The sequence below is a fragment of the Anopheles marshallii genome, chromosome 2 (assembly GCF_943734725.1).
Source record: "Anopheles marshallii chromosome 2, idAnoMarsDA_429_01, whole genome shotgun sequence".
In the NCBI taxonomy this organism is placed as follows: domain Eukaryota; kingdom Metazoa; phylum Arthropoda; class Insecta; order Diptera; family Culicidae; genus Anopheles; species Anopheles marshallii.
Genome location: NC_071326.1, coordinates 55,220,369 through 55,240,310, shown reverse-complemented (window position 1 = coordinate 55,240,310; position 19,942 = coordinate 55,220,369). Strand labels below are relative to the sequence as shown.

At 35.0% G+C, this 19,942-nt stretch overlaps 3 protein-coding genes across 3 annotated transcripts in view; 2 read left to right on the top strand and 1 right to left on the bottom strand.

Moving 5' to 3' along the window:
• Positions 1-561: 561 nt before the first annotated feature.
• Positions 562-910, top strand: LOC128719673 (cytochrome b-c1 complex subunit 8). The gene is made up of 2 exons (XM_053813300.1): positions 562-715; positions 816-910. Exons 1-2 carry the CDS (start codon positions 562-564, stop codon positions 908-910), a joined length of 249 nt encoding a protein of 82 aa, XP_053669275.1.
• Positions 911-1,790: 880 nt separating this feature from the next.
• Positions 1,791-3,766, top strand: LOC128706775 (polyglutamylase complex subunit TTLL1). The gene is made up of 5 exons (XM_053801718.1): positions 1,791-1,837; positions 2,304-2,876; positions 2,950-3,151; positions 3,218-3,558; positions 3,625-3,766. Exons 1-5 carry the CDS (start codon positions 1,791-1,793, stop codon positions 3,764-3,766), a joined length of 1,305 nt encoding a protein of 434 aa, XP_053657693.1.
• A 4,762-nt stretch (positions 3,767-8,528) lies between these two features.
• Positions 8,529-19,942, bottom strand: part of LOC128707613 (protein kinase C-binding protein NELL1-like) — a 38,769-nt gene continuing 27,355 nt past the window's right edge. The window contains exons 7-14 of the mRNA XM_053802572.1: positions 19,013-19,189; positions 15,806-15,970; positions 14,987-15,247; positions 14,738-14,903; positions 13,979-14,414; positions 13,651-13,902; positions 12,205-12,225; positions 8,529-9,323 (exon numbers count right to left, since the gene is read on the bottom strand). Of these exons, the coding sequence (XP_053658547.1) occupies positions 8,529-9,323; positions 12,205-12,225; positions 13,651-13,902; positions 13,979-14,414; positions 14,738-14,903; positions 14,987-15,247; positions 15,806-15,970; positions 19,013-19,189 (2,273 nt within the window). The remainder of the gene's footprint in view (positions 9,324-12,204; positions 12,226-13,650; positions 13,903-13,978; positions 14,415-14,737; positions 14,904-14,986; positions 15,248-15,805; positions 15,971-19,012; positions 19,190-19,942) is intronic.

The following is a 19,942-nucleotide window of genomic DNA, read 5'->3' as shown; positions in this document are numbered from 1 at the left end:
GCAGGATATTTTCCTGCGTTTTTCGCAGGAAAATTTTTTGCTGAAATGAATTATATTCACTTCATTTATCCATCTGCGAACGATAAAAGTTTTATTTTTGGTTCACGTTTTACACAAAATATGTCCGATAACCTCCCGCAATGCGGTCTAAGTAAAATATGGGAAAAATGCTTCACCACGGGCAAATGTGCGACATACCAAGCCATAACTAACTATGCGATTTGGCTAGGTGTGCTCGGCCAAATTTCGTTCCCATCAAGTGTCATCGTCGCTGTCACCATCGGCTCTCAATGAAAATTTGGCTCCATGGTTTGTGATTTTTATGTTGTGAAATTGTAGGAGTGCACGAACTTACGAAACTAATTAAAAACGGTAAAATTGCAGAAAACTAAGGTCTACCTCCACTCAAGCGCTGTAGCTCATATCTTCTAACGCCATTCATCTGTTCCTGAAATGATATCTCGAACCTCTACGGAGTTATATAATATGTGACTGTTTTTCTCATGCTTTCAGCAAACTTATTGAAGTTTTGAGTGATTTCGGACCAATCATCTAAACAACATGGGTCACGGATTTGGTGAGCTCGCGAAAGTACGCGGAATTGTCACGCACAAGATCTCCCCCTTTGAGCAACGCGCCTTTGCGAATGTGATCAGCAAAGGTGTACCGAATACGCTCCGACGAATTCGCTCGCAAATTTTCATCGTAGCTCCGCGTAAGTGTTTTATTCTTGTATCGGACAATAGTCCGTATGGATCGGTTTTCGAATAAAATAGAACAGCATTTTAATATTTTCACCATCTTTATATCTGCAGCATTCGTCATGGGATACATGATTTACAACTACGTTGAAAATTTGCACACCCAGTTGAATCGTAAGAATCCTGCCGAATTTGAGAACGATTCCTAAGCTAAATACCGAGTTAATGCTTTGGCACGTTTAAAAACGTGTCGCACTAAGGCATGATAGGAACCTAATAAACATATTCAAAATGTGATGGAATCGTAAAAATTTTGCTGTGAGAAACGGTAATCGTTGTAATAATCGGATCGGGGTTTTTGGTTGAAAGTTGGCGCATACTTTCTTTCCTGTTTTAGTGATTTTTTTGTTTATAATGTGGATAAAACTCCCTGAAATACTGTTTATTATTCAAATGTGCCTAATGTGCTGTAAGTAAAATGTTAGCAATTCTTTCGATTTTCCCATTTGTGAATTATATTGTTTAAATTTATTTACAAAATATTTACTGTAACTATTGCAGCAAATTAAAAAATATCTTCTTAAACGGATATCTTTTTCTAGATTATTGTATAATGTGGATTAAACGCCACAGTTTCATTGCAATACATCCAATCGATAGTCGCTGTCGCCGTGGTAACTGATGTACGTGCAGTTGTTTACTTCTATATTGATTTCATCTTTTGTTATTATGTATAGTAGATTTCTTTTGAGCGAAATTGCTCGCTATTGAATCCACATTTACAATTCTTCCACTTGTGTTATCAATCTGTTTTTTTTAAATGAATTACTTATTTATTGTATAATTGGAAATCACAGTCGAAAATGAATATAAAATCAGAGTGCTTCAATATATGAAGCATTGGATGTGAAACATTAACTACCGAAAGATTGCGTGCTTGGCGTTTAAAAATAGTAGTGCGTTTGATTAGTTGAGATTCGCTGGTAACCGACTTGCTGGTAGAGACATGCTGCGTTTTTGAAGTTCCGTAGTACTTGAGACTATCAAGCTATCTTTTTTTTTTATTTGTACCGTGTACAATAGATGTCGATGGAACCAAAAAGAGTATCAACGAACTTAGCCACCATGTATGGAAGGTAAGTCACAAGTCAATTGTTCAGAAAGGTTGCAATGGTGGCTGGAAGAGTATTTGTTGATTTGAGGTCATAGCATGCATAAGGTGCTTTCAGATGTTTGGTTCTAGCAACTCCTCCGAGTTAACGACGTGCACAACGTGTATAAATCAGTATGATGAAAGGGGCACAAACACAACCTAAATCGAAAGGGCAATGCTCTATATAACGAACATGCCAATGTTGTACACTCTTGCAATTCCAAGGCCCTTAAAGTGTCTTCATGATTTCTAGTAGGATAGTCACATTCATGCTGCACTTTTCTCGCGCAGTAAAGCGCCAGCCGCGATGAAGAGTAGATGGAGGGCAGCAAATATCAGCGAAAAATGCGAAAAGGTGTGTGCAAATTGTTTGTAGTGTACTAGATACGTTTTTTTCTCTTGATATTTTTCCGGCAATTTCTTTGGACACGAACGTTAACATATGCCAGGCTTGCCACAGGTCATGAACGGATGAAGATTTGCTTCTGCACCGATCTGGACAAGTCGGTGCTCATAAGCAACTTTGAAAAACGTGGCTGGGTGCAAGTGACAGCGGATGACGACTGGAATTTCTATTGGGCTGGCACGGGCACCTGTCGAAACATCTTTAGCGTAGACAGTGGATACCGGATGCACGATAACCAGCTAATTAATCACTTCCCGAACCATTACGAGCTGTCGCGAAAGGATTTGCTAGTAAAGAATATCAAGCGCTATCGTAAGGACCTCGAACGAGACGGAAATCCATTGGCGGAAAAAACGGAAGCAAATATACCAGGAGGTTCAAAATATCTGTATCTAGATTTCATACCTATCACTTTCGTCTTGCCAGCTGATTATAACATGTTCGTGGAAGAATACCGCAAAAATCCACAAAGCACGTGGATTATGAAACCATGCGGCAAGTCCCAGGGAGCAGGCATTTTTCTAATCAACAAGCTTTCCAAACTGAAACGCTGGTCCAGAGAAGCAAAAACCTCATTTCATCCTCAAATCGGTAAAGAAAGCTACGTTATTTCAAGGTACCGTTCACTAACGCTAGTCGCAAGGATTATTCTATTCAAACATGCTAACCGATTTCGTGTATACGCACAGGTACATCGAGAATCCGCTGCTGATAGGTGGTAAGAAATTTGACTTACGCCTTTACGTTCTTGTAACATCGTTTCGCCCACTGAAAGCATACCTGTTTCGTTTGGGGTTCTGTCGATTTTGCACTGTAAAATATGATACAAGTGTTACGGAGTTGGACAACATGTACGTTCATCTTACAAACGTCAGCGTGCAGAAGCATGGTGTAAGTATTATTGGAGGAGAATCTTTTGCAGTAATGTACTAATTTCACACAATCGTATAATTTCAGGGTGAATATAATAATCACCACGGGGGTAAGTGGAGTGTGCAAAATCTACGTCTCTATCTCGAGGGCACACGTGGGAAGGAAGTAACGGATAAGTTATTTGGGTCCATCACTTGGCTTATAGTACACTCATTAAAGGCAGTTTCAAGTGTTATGGCCAGTGATAGGCACTGCTTCGAATGCTACGGTTACGATATCATTATAGATAATACATTGAAACCGTGGCTGGTCGAAGTGAATGCTTCGCCGTCACTAACTTCGACTACGGCCAATGATCGAATACTCAAATACAAGCTGATAGACAACATTCTCAACATTGTTTTGCCGCCCGATGGAGTACCAGAGTAAGTAAATCATTCATCAATCGATATTTAAAAGAATAACTCGCAACCCAACCTTACTCAATATAGCGTGCGTTGGAATAAAATTCCTAGCCCAGATATGCTGGGAAATTTTGATTTGCTGATAGACGAAGAAATTGCTGCACAGGACGATAATATGCAAAATAGTAACAATGGTAAGCATCGCTCGAACAGTAATAGATGGAAATAACGTCTGAGTTACCAAATTGCGGATGCATTATTGCCCCAGTGTTGGTAGTTGAGTCAGGGAATCGCAAAACAAACCATGTAAACAGATACTCGGATCGCTGCGTTATGGGTTTAATAGTACAGTAATAATGAGTGAAAGAATCGAATTAAGACTGCAAATGTTCTTTTAAGCCGATGACATATCTAATCAGCGAAACTAATAGAAATTCAAATCACGGTACCGTTTATATTCCTTGTTTGTTTATTTCTTCTATTGCTTGGGCTTTGTGTTAAATGTTTTCTGTTGTACGAATGTGTTTTAGTTGTAACATGCACAGTTTTTAATATATCTCCGAGGTTCTTTTTGTGTATGTTGCAGCACAATCAATCACTCATTTTTTTAATTTAATATTCTCTCCTAATAGGTTTTGCTGGTACCGTTGCAATTATATAATTGGTTTACTAGTTTCGATTTAATGTTGACTTTCGTTTCCTTGTGTGCGTCCATAAATATTTCTAACCTTTTCTATTCCCAATTCTTTTGTCTATGATTCACCATACCGTAACGGATGTATTCATAGTCTTGGCCCAATTAAAATATTCCATTTAAGATTTTTCCTCAGTTGTGCGAGCTTTTCGTTTCATAATAGTTGCTGTAGTAAACGTTGTAATTACTTTCTACAATCCTAACCTCCGTATCTCACACGGATCTCATGTTGATCCAGCGGTTAGCCAAGCCGTAGTTAAACGAAGTTTTAACAAACGATACAAAGCAAAACAATCATTATATGGTGCGAATGAATTATAGTATGTAGTAGGTAACATGAATGCTATGTTTTTAAATAATCAAACAGGATTTTGATTGTATGTTTAGTTGTCAAACAAAACAGCTATTATAAACATATTACACACGTATCTGTTCTAAATCAGGATAGTTACACATGTATGTACAAAGAGATTGTCGTATAGTGTAAAATTTCTTGTTTCACTGCACTGGATATAAAAGTCCTAACCAATGGCAGCATACGCTACATAATGAAATAATAAAATAAATGCTAAAATTAAAGAAATAAAACCCAAAAAGATGTCAAATGTTCACAATTTACCAAAGACTTGTTAGCCAATGCAAATGAAGATTATATTGTAATAAACGTTGTCGTTTAACTTGGGAACTATGATAAGTTTTTTTCGAGATGTGTGATAAAATTATGAAAAAAAAAATTTGCAGTAGAGTTGGATTTTTTGGATTCAAACTTGCATTTTGGATCACTTTAAATTATTATCCAAAAGTATGTTAAACAAATCTTAAAATTACATGATTCAACTTATTCGCATGATTTGTTTTATCTCGTTAACTGCTATATTACAATTCTGTTTATCTTTTGGAACATGTGTGTACTTTTCTGTTGTTTTTTAATTGTAATTCATTTCATGCCTATGGAGTTATTGAAATACACTCCTGGTAGTTTTATGGTACCTGATTTTATGTAATGTTGCGTTGTATTCTGAAAACGTTGATCCTAAATTGATTGGCTTTATTTTACTATGGCAAATTGTGTTTGTCTGGAAGTTTAATTTCATCCATATCCATACGTTTGCTTTTAATTTCTGTTTCTTTCTTTCATTAATGTTAAACTTAATGCGATACGGTTCATTTTTTTGAGATACATTCTTCATTCAACTTCTCAATTGTTTTCAATTGCTACTATTTTAGTTTTGCTGTTTTCCTAATGTTTAATTATTTAGTATGTAGTCTTCGTTGTTAACTACCTATGTACATAAGATTCTCTTGGTTATCCTAAAAGTTTTTAAACTAATCTAAGCATATTAAGTTACAATGCGTAGGCTATATGTATATATATATATATATATATATATATATATATATATATATATATATATATATATATATATATATATATATATATATATATATATATATATATATATATATATATATATATATATATATATATATATATATATATATATATATATATATATATATATATATATATATATATATATATATATATATATATATATAATATATAAATTACATTCATTTATATATATATATATATATATATATTTATATATATATATATATATAGGATATATGTATATATCATATATATATGTATATATATATATATAAATACATGCATAATATGGTCTTTATGTTCTATATATCTTTAGATATATGTTTTATGAATAGAGATATATAAAATATAAAGACATACAAATACATATTTAATTTCCAGTCATTAAGAGACCCATGCAGGCTCACTAGCTTTCGTTAACGCAGCTGATAAACGTCGATGCTTGTATTTTATTATTATTAATTTCTATAACTTCGAATGCACTAATAAGGACATTTAAATGGGAACCTAAGAGTGTTTATTCGTCTTTTCAGCTCTTAATTCTGTTGATTAATTTATGTCGAAATTAATGTACGGTTTATATAATTGTATATACAGTGTAGAATATGAATACATTGAAATCAAAACTTAAAACACAGAAAACTCGCACTAAACAATTATAAACATATGACCGAAAACATTAATTTCATATTTTTATTCCATCGTTTGACTACTTTCTTATCAACAATTCTGCTGCTATTTGCGCTTTGTTTTAGATATAGAAAGCGGAATCTTACGCAGCGTATCGGTACTTACTTAAGATTTTTTTTTATTTTAAAATTTTGCGATTTGAAGTAGATAATTTGAAGCTTCTATGTTTCTACTGTTAATGTATCAAGCTATTCGTTCACTGATAATTCTTCTGGCACTCTAGTGCTAGTTACAGTTGTTTGCAAATGTCTTTATTTTATAAAAAAACAATGGTCGGTATTTTAAGCGCGTTCATTCACGTCACAGTTATAAGTATTAACAATATGCATGACAAACTTGTTATCATGAATCTATTGCCATGTTTAAAAATTATTTCTTTATTGTTTTCTTGACTACTTTTCGATAATCTGGTTAAATGCTAGCAGTTCGTAGAAATGTGTAAATAATTTAAACTGAACGAACTATTATATTTTTTGTTTGTGTTATGCGTGATCAACTCAAAATTTCATGCAATGCTCGTTATTGTGGTTCTAGTCGTTGTCGTTGTCATTGTTTCACTTGTTTCGTTTATTCAACGAGGTAATAAACGTGTATGATCGTCTTATTGTGTTGGTACTCATTTTCCTAAACGGCGTACAGTTTTAGTCGCAGCCCTTTTTTCTCCTTTATGTTTATTTAGCATTATCTCGGTATGAAGTTTAATCTGGTCTAATTTATATACTGTTTTAAAGTCACAGTATGCCCATTACAGATTTTTAAAGTTACATTTAGTATTTTTTTCCTAGCATATTCCAAGGCATCATGAGATGCATCGGTATGTCATCTTCTCTAAGGCTGGTAAAAAGTTAAAAACAGTAAATTTCATTACGCTTATGTTTCGTTTAATTGTATAGAAACTAAACTCAATAAAATCTCACAAAATTGGTTACACGCTAATTTGATTTATATAATGCTAAAAGGTATGATCAAACATTTCATATAATGTGTTTGCCCTGTGCTTTGTTATGAAGCAGATTCGTCGAATGAATAAATAGAAGAACGCCTTTTTTGTTTCAATTACCTTTGTCATACAAATCAAGAATGATTGTTATCCTTGCCCAGAAGGAATTTAATGGTCGATCTTAATCAGATAGAATCATTATTGAGTAACAAACACAAGCAGAGTAATGAATTGAAATAAATAAGTGTTCCTTAAAGTTCCCTTTCGTCAATGACTAGAACCAAGCAATTTGTTAAACATTGTGTCACATTTTATACAATTACTTTAAACTATCTACTTGACCTATTCCTATTTAAGTTCTATCATCTTTTAATTCTGCCCAAACATACATTAACTGCTTACAGTGAGATAAGTAAGTACTGATTATCCACCAAACTAACGAACACATAGTACAATTCGGACGAAACATTACATTCCGCAATCCGTTGAATGATTCTTCAGTATAGTTTGCTATTTTGTACACATTACACTATTTATATAGCCCATTATGAACTAACAACCTGCTTCGTTGGTGTCAAACGTATGCAAAAAACCAGAATCTTTTGTTCTATTGACGTAGTTGCATATTTCATTGTTAAATTACTTCCGCGATGATGCTACCTCGATTTAGACCGAATAAAATTGCTGTTTTACTCTTAGCGCTCTGCATCTGCTGGAGATTCCATAATTTTTAACGTTGAGATTAATTTAATTACGGGATTACGGGATAATTTCCATAAACCTGTTCTTTATTGCATCGAATGGGGGTATGTATGTACGTGTTTATGTATGTGTGTGTGTGTACATTTTGGTATGAAGGCTGAATTGGAGAGGAATGCTTTTTAGAATATCTGTAGGTCAATGTCGCAGGAATTTTTAACACTTGAACGGTAAAATGTCAAAACCTGATTAATCTCGATATTATTTCAGGTATGCGATTTTGATCAGAGTTAATTTGAAATTGTACTGTTAATGAACTGTTAATAATTACCAAATGTTGTTTTGCACTATAAATACTGCGTACCTTCATTGTTGTATGCAATAGATTATTGAACCATGTGCATATGATAGTATCGTGTACAAAAATCGTGCAAACTCACTCCTTGTTTAACCTTGAATTATTATTCTTTTCGTTGTATGGATACGTGTTTCTCGATAATATAGTAAATTAATTTTGGAATAGTTTTGGTTTGCGTTCGAATAACAGGTTTGTTTGTGAAATTTAAATTCTCTTATCCACGTTCTCTGTGCTTCGTATTACGCCGGGTTGGGGCTACTAAATCACCGTCCAAATCACTAATCGAATCGAAAATTGGGAACATTTGCAGTAATGATCGTTTTTTGTGTGTATTCGTTGCTGGGGTCTGTGGCGTTGTTGCAACAGTGTTGGCTGCTTGTTGCCTTCTAGAAGATGATCCGTCTTCAGCTTCAATTGTAAGTCCTCCATTGTCAGGATTATGTTGTATATGATTCGTTTTTGCCGGTGCCGTGAGCAGTATGTTTTCGTCGCCCGATGGTACATCTGCTTTAGTAGAATGTCCAGAACCGCTGGTTGCTGCTGGAACTGTAATGGATCCTGCGGCATACTGTGATTCGACTGGTTCTGCACTGAAATCTGCATTGATCTTAGACCAGCCGATAGCGAAAGTCCGCGCAATTGATGTTTCATCTGATGCGTGATTAAAATGTTGTTTACTACTAATTGTGCTTCTTTCAAATGTTGTTGCCGTACTAGTTGAAGTTGCATCTCCTGCCTTTGCTGCTTCTGTTGGCATTGCTTTGTTGCTTCTGCCAGGCCGGCTAGCTGCTTTTGATAAACTATTGATCGCTGCAGTCCTGTGTGGCAAATGATGATGCTGCTGTTGTGAGTGCACCAACATCTTTGGGGTCGCTGCTTGCGATGATTTATAATTAGAAGAGCTAGGGTTGAGCCTATTGTTCGCATTAAGCTCTTCCACCATTCGTAGTGCACCACGATTGTCAGCAATACTGCAGTTATCGTCGTAATGACAGGTGATTTTGCCGTTCTGCATTTTCAACACCAGAAATGCGAGTTTCCCGGGTATAAGTAGCGCCACGCGATCAACAGTTTCCCGTAATGTAGCACGTATTGGAGAACGAAGGATTGATGATTGAGTTGGTATGTTTGATATTGTTTAAATTGTTTAAAAGCGAAACGATGTTAGGATCAACAAGTGCATGTAGCGCATGATGCAGTTAATTTCGTATTGATTAAAAATGTGTGCATCGGTTGAGTTGAAGGTTGGTATGAAATTCGGGTGCAATAATTCATTAATATTATGAATTCGTTTTTTTTTTGTGTGGAACAGGTGCAAATATTGGTGCATTTCAGTCCATGAAAGTACCAAAGGAAGTGTAGCAAGTGCACGCGCATCCGTTTTGAAAAGAAGACGTTAGCGTTGTAAGGTTGGCAAGTAGTTTTAGTAAAAGTTTCCATATCGTTGTTCACATGTATGTTCGTGTATTGTGTTGGGCATAATTTAAGTGGTCATGTTGATGGTGTTGATCACCGATGTGCGTGCATGTATCGATTGTGTAGATAAAACCCAGAAATGTGAAACACGCGCGACGATGTAGCGTTTGAAAAGGGAAAGAATAAAATAAAAAAAGACAGAATTATATTAAATACACTAGTATTATGTGTACACTCGTAACTACTACTTATCCTACAAACTTATTGGCAAAAAAGAAACATATTTGCTAGTACAAACTTTGATTTTGCAATATTTAAGAACTTTTTTTTGCAACATATCATACATAGCAACTTTTCTGTCTTTTCTTTTGTCAAAGTAATTTGTTTGGAATTAATTGTGCGTTTGATATTCTTTCATTTGATATGTTGCATGCATTTTGGTATATATAGATATATATATATTGTTGGTAAATAAATTTTTATGTATAAATATAACATATTTATATGGTGTTTCCTATTGTACATTTTCAGAATCTTAATGTTTCCGTGGCTATATTAGATTTAGAAATTGAGTTCTTGAATATTCTAATAGTTTCATACGGATAGATTGCTATAAACGTATGTATCGTAATGTAACTATAAAGTTATACATTTCATTGCATCGAATGGAGTGAACAATCATTTACTAGGCGTGCAAAAACGATTACAACATGCTCTTTTTCTGTTCTACTTAAACACAAATTATAATCACTATTAGCTTGAGGCATCTAACGGAATTCAACTACGAAAACATCAAACAAATGGTGCATTAGGTAATACTGAAACGAAAAAAAGTCAGAAAAAACGGAAACTATAAATAAAAACATAGTTGCAAATCACCCTAAACATACAATATATGCTGGGTTATAAATCTAAAAATTATTAAATTTTATGGTTTTTGTAGTTCATTGATATGCAAACTACAAAACGCATGTTTGTCTAAAGAAACATGTGTAGCATAATTGTAAACTAAGCTCATTAAAAATACCAATGATGCGTGATAATTTGTACTTGAAAGATTGTACGATGTTAAGCGAATTTGCATTAAAATCAATCTCATTCAAACCATTTGTGCACCATGTTTCAAATTACAAACCAATCAATATATGTATGTTACTTTTCCAAACGGGTTGCTACAACATCCATATCATGAAGGAAGTCATAACGTGTAACGTAAAGTTGGACTAACTAAATTGTGCACTCAAATACGAATACAGATGGCAATTAGGTTACAGAAATATTGAGTAAAAGTTTTAATGTACATGTGAACAGTGGTACAGGAACAGTAACCTCAAAGGGATTGCAATAAGTGCATATAAAATAGTAAATAGTGCCCACAACAGTAAGATAATCGAAGTGGAATAGAATATATGTTTTGAAGGAAAGTAATGTGTTTTCCCAATTACAAAATTGCTATACGTGATTGGTGCGGAATGTTTTTGTTTAACTTAACTTAATCAAACCATATGTGGTAATAAAATTAATTGAGGTTTAATTGAAACATAGCATAATGACTTTTATAAACTTAAGTAAACATGAGCTCATTCTGTAATAGGTGTATGCACATTGTATAGAGGAAAACCCTATACACCCAAATACGAATATTTTTTGTTACAATATTAAGAACAATGTTAATGTTTAGGTAAGTTGCCTTGTAGTTGCATTGAACATAAAAGGTATTGCAGAGTTTAACGAATATGAACAAGGTTTTGTTGTATGAAAACGGTGAAACGAAGATTTAAAGATTATACATTAGCACAAGTTCTTACGATTGAGTATGTAAATCCATACATGAGCATATTTGCAGAGTAATGCGGAGGGGTAAATGAAGTGCGGGTAATGTACTACTGCATGATCGGCATTATGCGCATACATGTTCGATATGTGACTGAAAAGACATAACTTGCAAACTCTTGTATAGATATTACAATGAGAGCTTAAAAAACAGCCTATTGTCCTAAAATCTATTTGCTTGACAAAGAATTGAGTTGAGTGGTACTGAGTGGTATTCGAATAATACTTTCAACGATTGGTTTTTGCTTTATTTTGAAGACTAGCTAAGGGCTTGCAAGCTATTGCTTCGATTCACTTCAGCATGTGTATTTTTATTATATTTGATTACATCTGATGATGTTTTGTTCTTATAGTATATGGCAAATTCACATTAACTGTGAAAAAAACGTTATTAAAAAATAAAAAATATAGTTTAGCCAAAATATAAACAAAATACTGTTGGCAAACAAGGACAGCAATAATCAACAATAAATACATTGAAAAAAATTAAATGAAAAACACAACGATTGTCAAAAAATTAACACAAATTCAAACAAATATCATCGACAAAAGAAATAACCGAAATCATACGATTAACTCGAATGTTAGTGTATTTAAAGAGTGATTTTTTACCGATGCACACAACACGCGGAATTGCTCACCAGTAGGGCACAGTAGGGGACCTGGAATGTAATTTGTTCGCAGGTTACAGGGTTAAATTAGTTAAGTCATGTAGTTTATTATGGTTGTAATGTTAACATCGACTAAAGAGCTGTGAAAAATAGCAGCACTAGTTACAAGAAAGTACATAAAGACGTTTGAACGCTATATATAAAAAGTAAAAAATGGAAATAATATCAATGTTTGTCAAATCATTACTAGTTCTACTGTTATGAATGTCAATGGAGTCAAGCGTATAATTAGCAGTTAATGTTAGGACAGACTTTTTTCCCAAAATTAGAAAAAAATAAACACTGTATTAGTTAGCAGCAAAGCTAACAATTAAACATTTGCAGTCAATTATTAAGAAGTACTTCATTGACACACGTGCAGATTCGAGTTCGGAAGTTGCTAAGTAAATTAATCGCTTTGGCACTATGTGATGTTCACATTATTCAGTAAACATAATAACATTATTTCACATTACCGTAACATTGAAACTTCAAACAAGTGCCACATGACACACAAATTGGATACAGTTTGTATCTTGCTATCGTCGGATAAACCAAAATTCTGTTATCCTAAAATATTACTACTAGCTAAAAAAAGTTCAAAAAATTACAACATCCATAATCGTTTCAATGTAACTGTTGCCAACGAAACAATAAATGAAAGCAATATTTTACAATACAATACGTAAGCTTCGTATATAAAGTTCTTAAAAGGTAAAACATATTTGCCTAAAATATTGGATTATTTCATATAAAACATGTTTCGACGATCGTTGTAAAATCATTGTAAATGAAAGTTGTGAACTATAGAATATTCGCATCTTATACTGACGAAGTATTTTTAATGATTAAACATGTATTGGATCGAACATCGTCCAACATGTGTTACAAGCAATACACATGATGTAATGTCACAAGAAATACTAGAATTTCATGCAAAAAGAAATAAAAACGTGTTATTAAGCATGATTCAATTCGATTCAATTGATATGTCTAGACCTTTAGAGTAATTCATAGAATAAAAAAAAACATCGACCTTTGTATTTTTTCGCATATCGTGGTTTCTTAGTAACATTTCCGAATAACTCTGCAAGTTCGGCGACTTTAGTATTGTTAGGTGAAACGTCAAGCATCAATTAGATTACCAAACAGTAGAATCTTGCCCATTCACAAGTAGGGTTAAGCCACCTTAATAGTAATACGAGAATGTTGACTCCACAACAAATACAGTAAAATGTAATATTTTGTTCTAATAGGTACACATTTGCGATTGGGTTCAGACTTTATTTTTGGAACAAATGATAAACTTTTGCTGAACCCTGACTTGATCTTTTCTAACTGTATAAAGCAACTGAAAATATTAAAAAGTTCTAATTGCTGTGGTTTCTGCGGTGCTACCAATATGTAATACGTCTCGGCAAAGTAACGGACACTTACCTTACAGGAACAGGTGGTACATTCTCTGGACGGATATTTAAATGGTCCAGGCGGGTATACGTGATTTCCGTACAAGCATGTTGTTCCGACACCGACTTCTTCAGCGCTATTGCTCGCGATTAGTTTGGTAAGGTTCTCAAACCCACACCTGTCATCTGGACATCGTGGACAGCAGTCTGCCGGTCCGGCCGGCATCGGATTATCACATGTGAGTGGAGGACAATCAAGTTTCCAACAGTCAAATTCGCCATACTAAAACGTTGAAAGAAAACGAAGATATTGAACATTTACGCACGCATTTGTCAGGAGTGTTTTGCTTTATAATTACCAAACATTCACATGTTTGACATTGATATATCCACTGCTCGCCACTGCGAAACGTGACATGCTGTAGCTCCTGATGCTGGCAAGATTGTTTTGGATCGCATTGTGGGCAACATAACTCACTGACGACCCCTGGGTGCCATGAAGAACAGTTGCACGGAGGCTCCACACAGCTGATCACACCTTTTGAGCAGGTACAGATTTTGCATGGCGCGTTACTGGGTGATACTTTGTCACCATCTCGCAGTTCACGGTCTTCGAACATACAACTTAATCTACATTCCGGATCGCCTTCGGACGGACATTCACATTTGAAATGTCCCGGTGTGTTAACGCACCGGGCTGTCGGATGACAGCTATGCGTATTGAGGTAACACTCATCTATATCTACACATTCTTTGCCTTTGGTTTCGAATCCAGCCTTGCACTTGCAGAAATACCTGAAATGGCAGATAAGTTACGGTTAGATTAAATTTCATGCAGAATAAGGAACGTTTGAATGGCCAAAAGACAATATTGTGGATCAAGACAAATCTTAAACGTATGCAGATTCGTAGCATGAACGAATGTGAATAAGATAGTAACATATTTTATGGTTGAACATTTTAAATGTGTGACACTAGTTAACAAATGGCCAAACACGTTGCATAGCATTTTTTTTACAGTGAAAAATATTTCCTGAATATAACTAGTGGTATTGAAGTGAGTAATGAGAAAGTTTAAGTAGTACATTTTGATGTGTTTTACTTTTTCACATACTCACCAGCCCGGCATATTTACACAATCCGTCGTGTCCTTACATCGATGCAGACCTGTTGCACACTCGTCCAGGTCTTTTTCACACGATTCACCAATGTATCCCGTGCGACATGTACAGACATTAGGTGAGCGGCATTCGCCACCATTCAAGCAAGTTTGATTGCACATGGCTAAAATGACAAAGATGATAAATGTATTTTCAAATCTCATTTCCGAGTCCATCAACCATAGACTCGTTGGCTCATTGACTTACGTTTACAATCGCGTCCGTTGCCTGTGTAGCCCTCCTTACATTGGCAATGGTAAGAACCTAATGTGTTAATGCAATCGGCATTCTCGTGGCAATTGTGCTCGCCAGATTTGCATTCGTCCATCTCCACGCAGTTAAACTTGTCTTGTCTTCGGTAGCCAGGTAAACATTCGCAAATATACGAACCAAACGTGTTCACACATCGCGTGTTCAGATGACAGTGGTTACCATTAAGACCACCCTGCTGAGTGCACTCATCCACATCTGATTGGTGTTGGCAATATCAAAGGAAATATAGTGAAAATAGAAAATCAGTTTTGGCAAATGTTCTAGTTTTTTGCAAACACATTAATCACTCAAACGTCATATCCATCCAATCCCGATTCCTATCGTTAGTGCATTATGTGGATTTTGTTGTTTCCTTTTTTAGTCACAAACGTCTTAAGACGAAATGGTATAATTGCTTTTAAACAGTTATAATTTGAAATATGAAATGCAACAATGTTTTCAACCAATTGTGAAGAGTTCAAAAATTCACAATGAAATATCTAAACCATAACAACAACAAAAATGCTATTAGTAAAGCTTTCTTAAGGTGTGCCGTGTGACTGTTGCTGTGAGTTATCTTCCTCATGGTTAAGCTCGTGTTTATGTGTATTGCTGTTAAATGACAATGTACTGTATTATTTGTTAGAATGGGCCTCTTTAACGCCTGTGTACATGTGCTCAACTATATGTTAAAAAATCATGTGTATGAATAAAAAACGTAATTAGATCATTTATATTAGAACTTAAAATCAAACAAAAGACACAATATTTCACCTTCGGTTGTTTGCAACTGTAATGCTTGTTCGTGCTTCTTTTTCTTTGAATGTTTGTTTCTGTGAGTAGAATTCTTGTGGTGTTGTCTCCTATTACCACCGCCGCCGCCACCACCACCGCCATGCGGTCGCTTGTGTGGCCGTACTTTTCGCCTATGTGGAGTATCTAAATTATTGAATTTATTTATTGAATTTTCTTATGACGAAAATAAAGTTCAGGAGGAGTGAAATAAACTGTTGTCGGTCATTAGCAGCTTGTTTGTTGATCACAATATTGAGTAATTAGTTAAACGTTGTCTAAAACACTTAAGGACGTCGAGTATACTTGATTTGACTAAATGTTTCTTCAATCAAGCATGCATTAAACTGTTTCTAATCACTTACATCTAGAAACCCAGCATCGACTGACTGTAATAATGGTTGTGATAGTGATGGATATGGTAAACTTATGCAGTTAACAACGTCTTCCAATTGATTGTCTTATCGAGTTATAAACCAATTCATTAACCAATTGAATGGATTGGATTGGATTGGACCAAACATGCGCCAACAAATCGCCTCAATCCTCTGCTGGCAAGTGTCGCTCCTGCTGGCAAGTGTCGCTCTTGAAGGGCGGCCCGGTGGCGTGATGGTAGCGGAGCCGGTCTTCACACGAACGGACCGGACCAAAATCCCATCCGGGCCAATCCCCCGTAGCAAGGACTGACTATCCGGCTACGTGGTAAAATAAGTCGATACGGCCAGGCCGTTCTAACGAAAAAAAAAAAAAAAAAAGTGTCGCTCTTGTTTTGAGATTAAGACATAAGACCCCTTTTTCCAATTTATTGGCCACATATCAAATGTTTCTATTTTGTGGCAGCAATTGACCGAGAATCGAAATTGCAAAACAGAAAAATTTTCTAGTATATTTGTGCTATATGATAATGTGTTCATTAATAGTGTTAATTCGTATGGGCTGCATCGTAACTTTGGACTGCATCCAATTAATGATAGGTTTGAAAGTCAAGGACGGTATTGCATAAATGAAATTTCTAACAGACGCAATTGTTTTTTTATGCATAGTAAAAATGATTCTTTTTAAACTTCATTCGTTTCAAATTATACCTATGAACCAAGGCATGTTGCAATAATATATGTTATAGCACACGTTATTTATGAAAAAAAAACTGCAACAGTAATAGATTGATGTACAGTATGAGAAATATATAATATTAAACGATGAAAACAGATTTAACGATTGATGTACAGAGGCGAAATAGCAATGGTAGGACTTTTCTAATGTGAACATGCTGTGCATATTATTAAACTCTAAAAAAAACAAAAAAAAATGAATTTGAGATAGGACGAAAGGCACAAACAATAACATTCACTCACACATTAACGGTGGTGTGACATTAATATTTAAAAATATTTACATTTGTATGTTTCATTTAAAACGACTACCTCACACGAGCGATGAAGGCAGAAATTTGATTCTGTCCCCAAACTAGTTGATTAACGAAAGGTTTTGCAATTATACTGCACAACAAAAATAGAAGTAAAATATCTAAGCGTTACCTAGAGTATCACATATTTTTCATGTTGCGTTTGTATGAATGAATGGATATGATAAGATTGTTAGGTGATTAAACCACTACTTACCGAAACATTGATACCCATCTCCGTGGAAGCCCGAACGACAGGTACACGTGTACTTGGTGTTAAGGTTAAGACACGTAGCGTTATTATGACATGCATGGCCCTTTGAACAGTAATCCACACCTGGCATGTATGTTAGGGCGTATAACGGGTGAAGTAGAAAGTTGGATGGAAAGCATTACATTTGCCAAGTATCATTAGTAAAGCGTCGTAAAGTAGTAATGAGTTATATTGATGAATGTTAGTTCCAGATTCCAAGCAGTAATTATTCACAGCCGGGTTCAAAGGCAAAGAAAGTAAATTGTTGCAGATTCGATCAGAAAGGATTCGAAATGATTTTTAGGTCAGACATGAAAAGAAAAAAAGAAATGTTTGATAGTAATAGATTAGATTTCTTTAAACATTTGCCTTTATCAGCTGCAGAAAAGAAAGTGCTTATATGGCACCAAAGACATCAAGGATGTTCATTTTTTAAACTGATTCAACGTCAAAAGCAAATAGATCATAGAATGAATTACACAGCACAAGAGTTTTAGAGCATTAGAGAGCAGCAAGTAGTAGAGGAGACCAGTTGAGAAGCAGTATTAGATACAACTAAACCAAGTACAGCTGTGTTTCCTGTTTGATTGGTAAATGAATGCAATGTACGGATGATTATCGCTTGTGAACGTTTAGCATATTAACAGCTACGTACAGCTAATGCTTTTCGTATTTCTTCGGTGTTCACGTTAATGAAATATACGCGATGATGGGAAGCGCAAAATTGACGGTTTGAATGAAAATTTGTAAAACTATGGTGCTATGGGTAGGGTGGGTTTCTTCCAGCCATTGTCGTACGATGTTGTTTTTAGTGTTAATACTGAGTACATAAACTTCCAGACAGTTGTGAGGTATTTCATCTCCAAGAGATTACATTCGACTAGAGCACAATACACAAATAACGTTTGCATCAGTGTTAGTAGTCATCGAAATGCGTCGGACTCTCTTGTGAATTTTCCCAAATGTAAATTGTCGCTTTTTTCAATTTCCGTTTCCTTCTTTTTTTGTGCCAAAGCCAAGTGCTTATCCTGCCGCTGTATTTGATCACGTTGATCATTAAGGAAATCCATCTGAGCATGCGAGCGATCATTAGTGATGATTAGCATTGAGAGAATTTGATCATCCTTGTTTATAGGTTGATCTGCATCAGTCACAGTTTTGTCGACAGTTTCTTCATGATCAGTTTTTCCATTGCTGTTTTTCTGATCGATGAGAAATTCCCTAATAAATTGAGAATTACTGTCAACATCGAAGCCATCGGCCATCGTTCTTCCATCATTGTCATTTTCTGCAAGGGAATTAACATTCCCGTTGAATTCTGTTTTGTCGGATGAGTTATGGAAGTTTGCACGTTCGTTGTGTTCATGCTGTTGAAAATGGTTCACTTGAAAGGAATTCTGCTCTTGGTCTCTGTGACGGTTAATAGTTCCCTGATGATGCTGGGGTTGATGCTGTTGCCGGGGCTGCTGATGATGGTCTCCCAAGAAAATGTGATCTTGAGATGGTACTATTAATGGGAACGACGAAATACCTTGACAAAATTTGCAGCATTCATCCGTCACAGACATTTGTTGCTCCGGTGGACATTTTAGCTCGGGACATTGCAGGAATTCGCAGTGCATGTTACCATCAACGCACGAACAGTTTCTACAACCAAGGATTTGGATTTCGCCATGCTCAAAGTCTTTCTTAGTAATGTAACAAGATTCTGCAAATAAAACAGTGGAAGAAGAATTGATAAATAAATAAATAAGTGATATAATTAATTCATTTATTTACTGACACATTCATTACTCCATTTACTTATTTCTTTATTGTTTTATATTAAACACGACAGGATTATTCTCCAGGGCAAGCGCGGAATCGCGTATCTTGTAAACTTATTTCATCGTTCTGAGTAAGGACAAGATATAATCGCATCATATTCTACGATCGGTCTGATTAGCGCACAGTAAAGCGATCTTTAAATAGAAGATCATCAAAATCTCTGGTTGTTTTAAAGATTAGTCCTAGTGTCCCGTTTGCACGTCTTATGTTGATCTCATGATGTTGCGTAATACTAAGTTTCGTTTCTAATGTTTTATCATATTCTGTAGTGGTCTACAGTATCGAGAGCTTTACTTATTCAGAATCGATTGTTCTGATGTTTGTTTACGTATAAAGTATTCAAACAAAAAAAAATGACGAATTATGTTTCAAAAATAATACATACTAGCAATTTATGAAGAAAAATGCTTACGAAGTTACTGAATAATAATCTACGATACATAGCTCGAAAGTGATGTGTATGCAACCGGTTTTTCATCCATTGAAGAATATTTCCTTGTTTTGTGTCATTGTATGAATTAACTTGATTCTGCCACTACCGGTAGACACGTTACACTAGTTAATGAAGCCATTGCACAAACCGAGAATACCGTTCCGTGATGTGTCCATGAACAATTTATTACAGATTTAGCTC

What these genes read in the sequence shown, in the direction of transcription:
- LOC128719673 (XM_053813300.1), top strand. Translation starts at nt 562, where the DNA reads ATGGGTCACGGATTTGGTGAGCTCGCGAAAGTACGCGGAATTGTCACG. An exon ending in AATTTTCATCGTAGCTCCGC is followed by an intron (nt 716 to 815) that starts GTAAGTGTTTTA and finishes TTATATCTGCAG; the next exon opens with CATTCGTCATGGGATACATG.
- LOC128706775 (XM_053801718.1), top strand. Translation starts at nt 1,791, where the DNA reads ATGGAACCAAAAAGAGTATCAACGAACTTAGCCACCATGTATGGAAG. An exon ending in TTAGCCACCATGTATGGAAG is followed by an intron (nt 1,838 to 2,303) that starts GTAAGTCACAAG and finishes AACATATGCCAG; the next exon opens with GCTTGCCACAGGTCATGAAC. An exon ending in TCAGCGTGCAGAAGCATGGT is followed by an intron (nt 3,152 to 3,217) that starts GTAAGTATTATT and finishes GTATAATTTCAG; the next exon opens with GGTGAATATAATAATCACCA.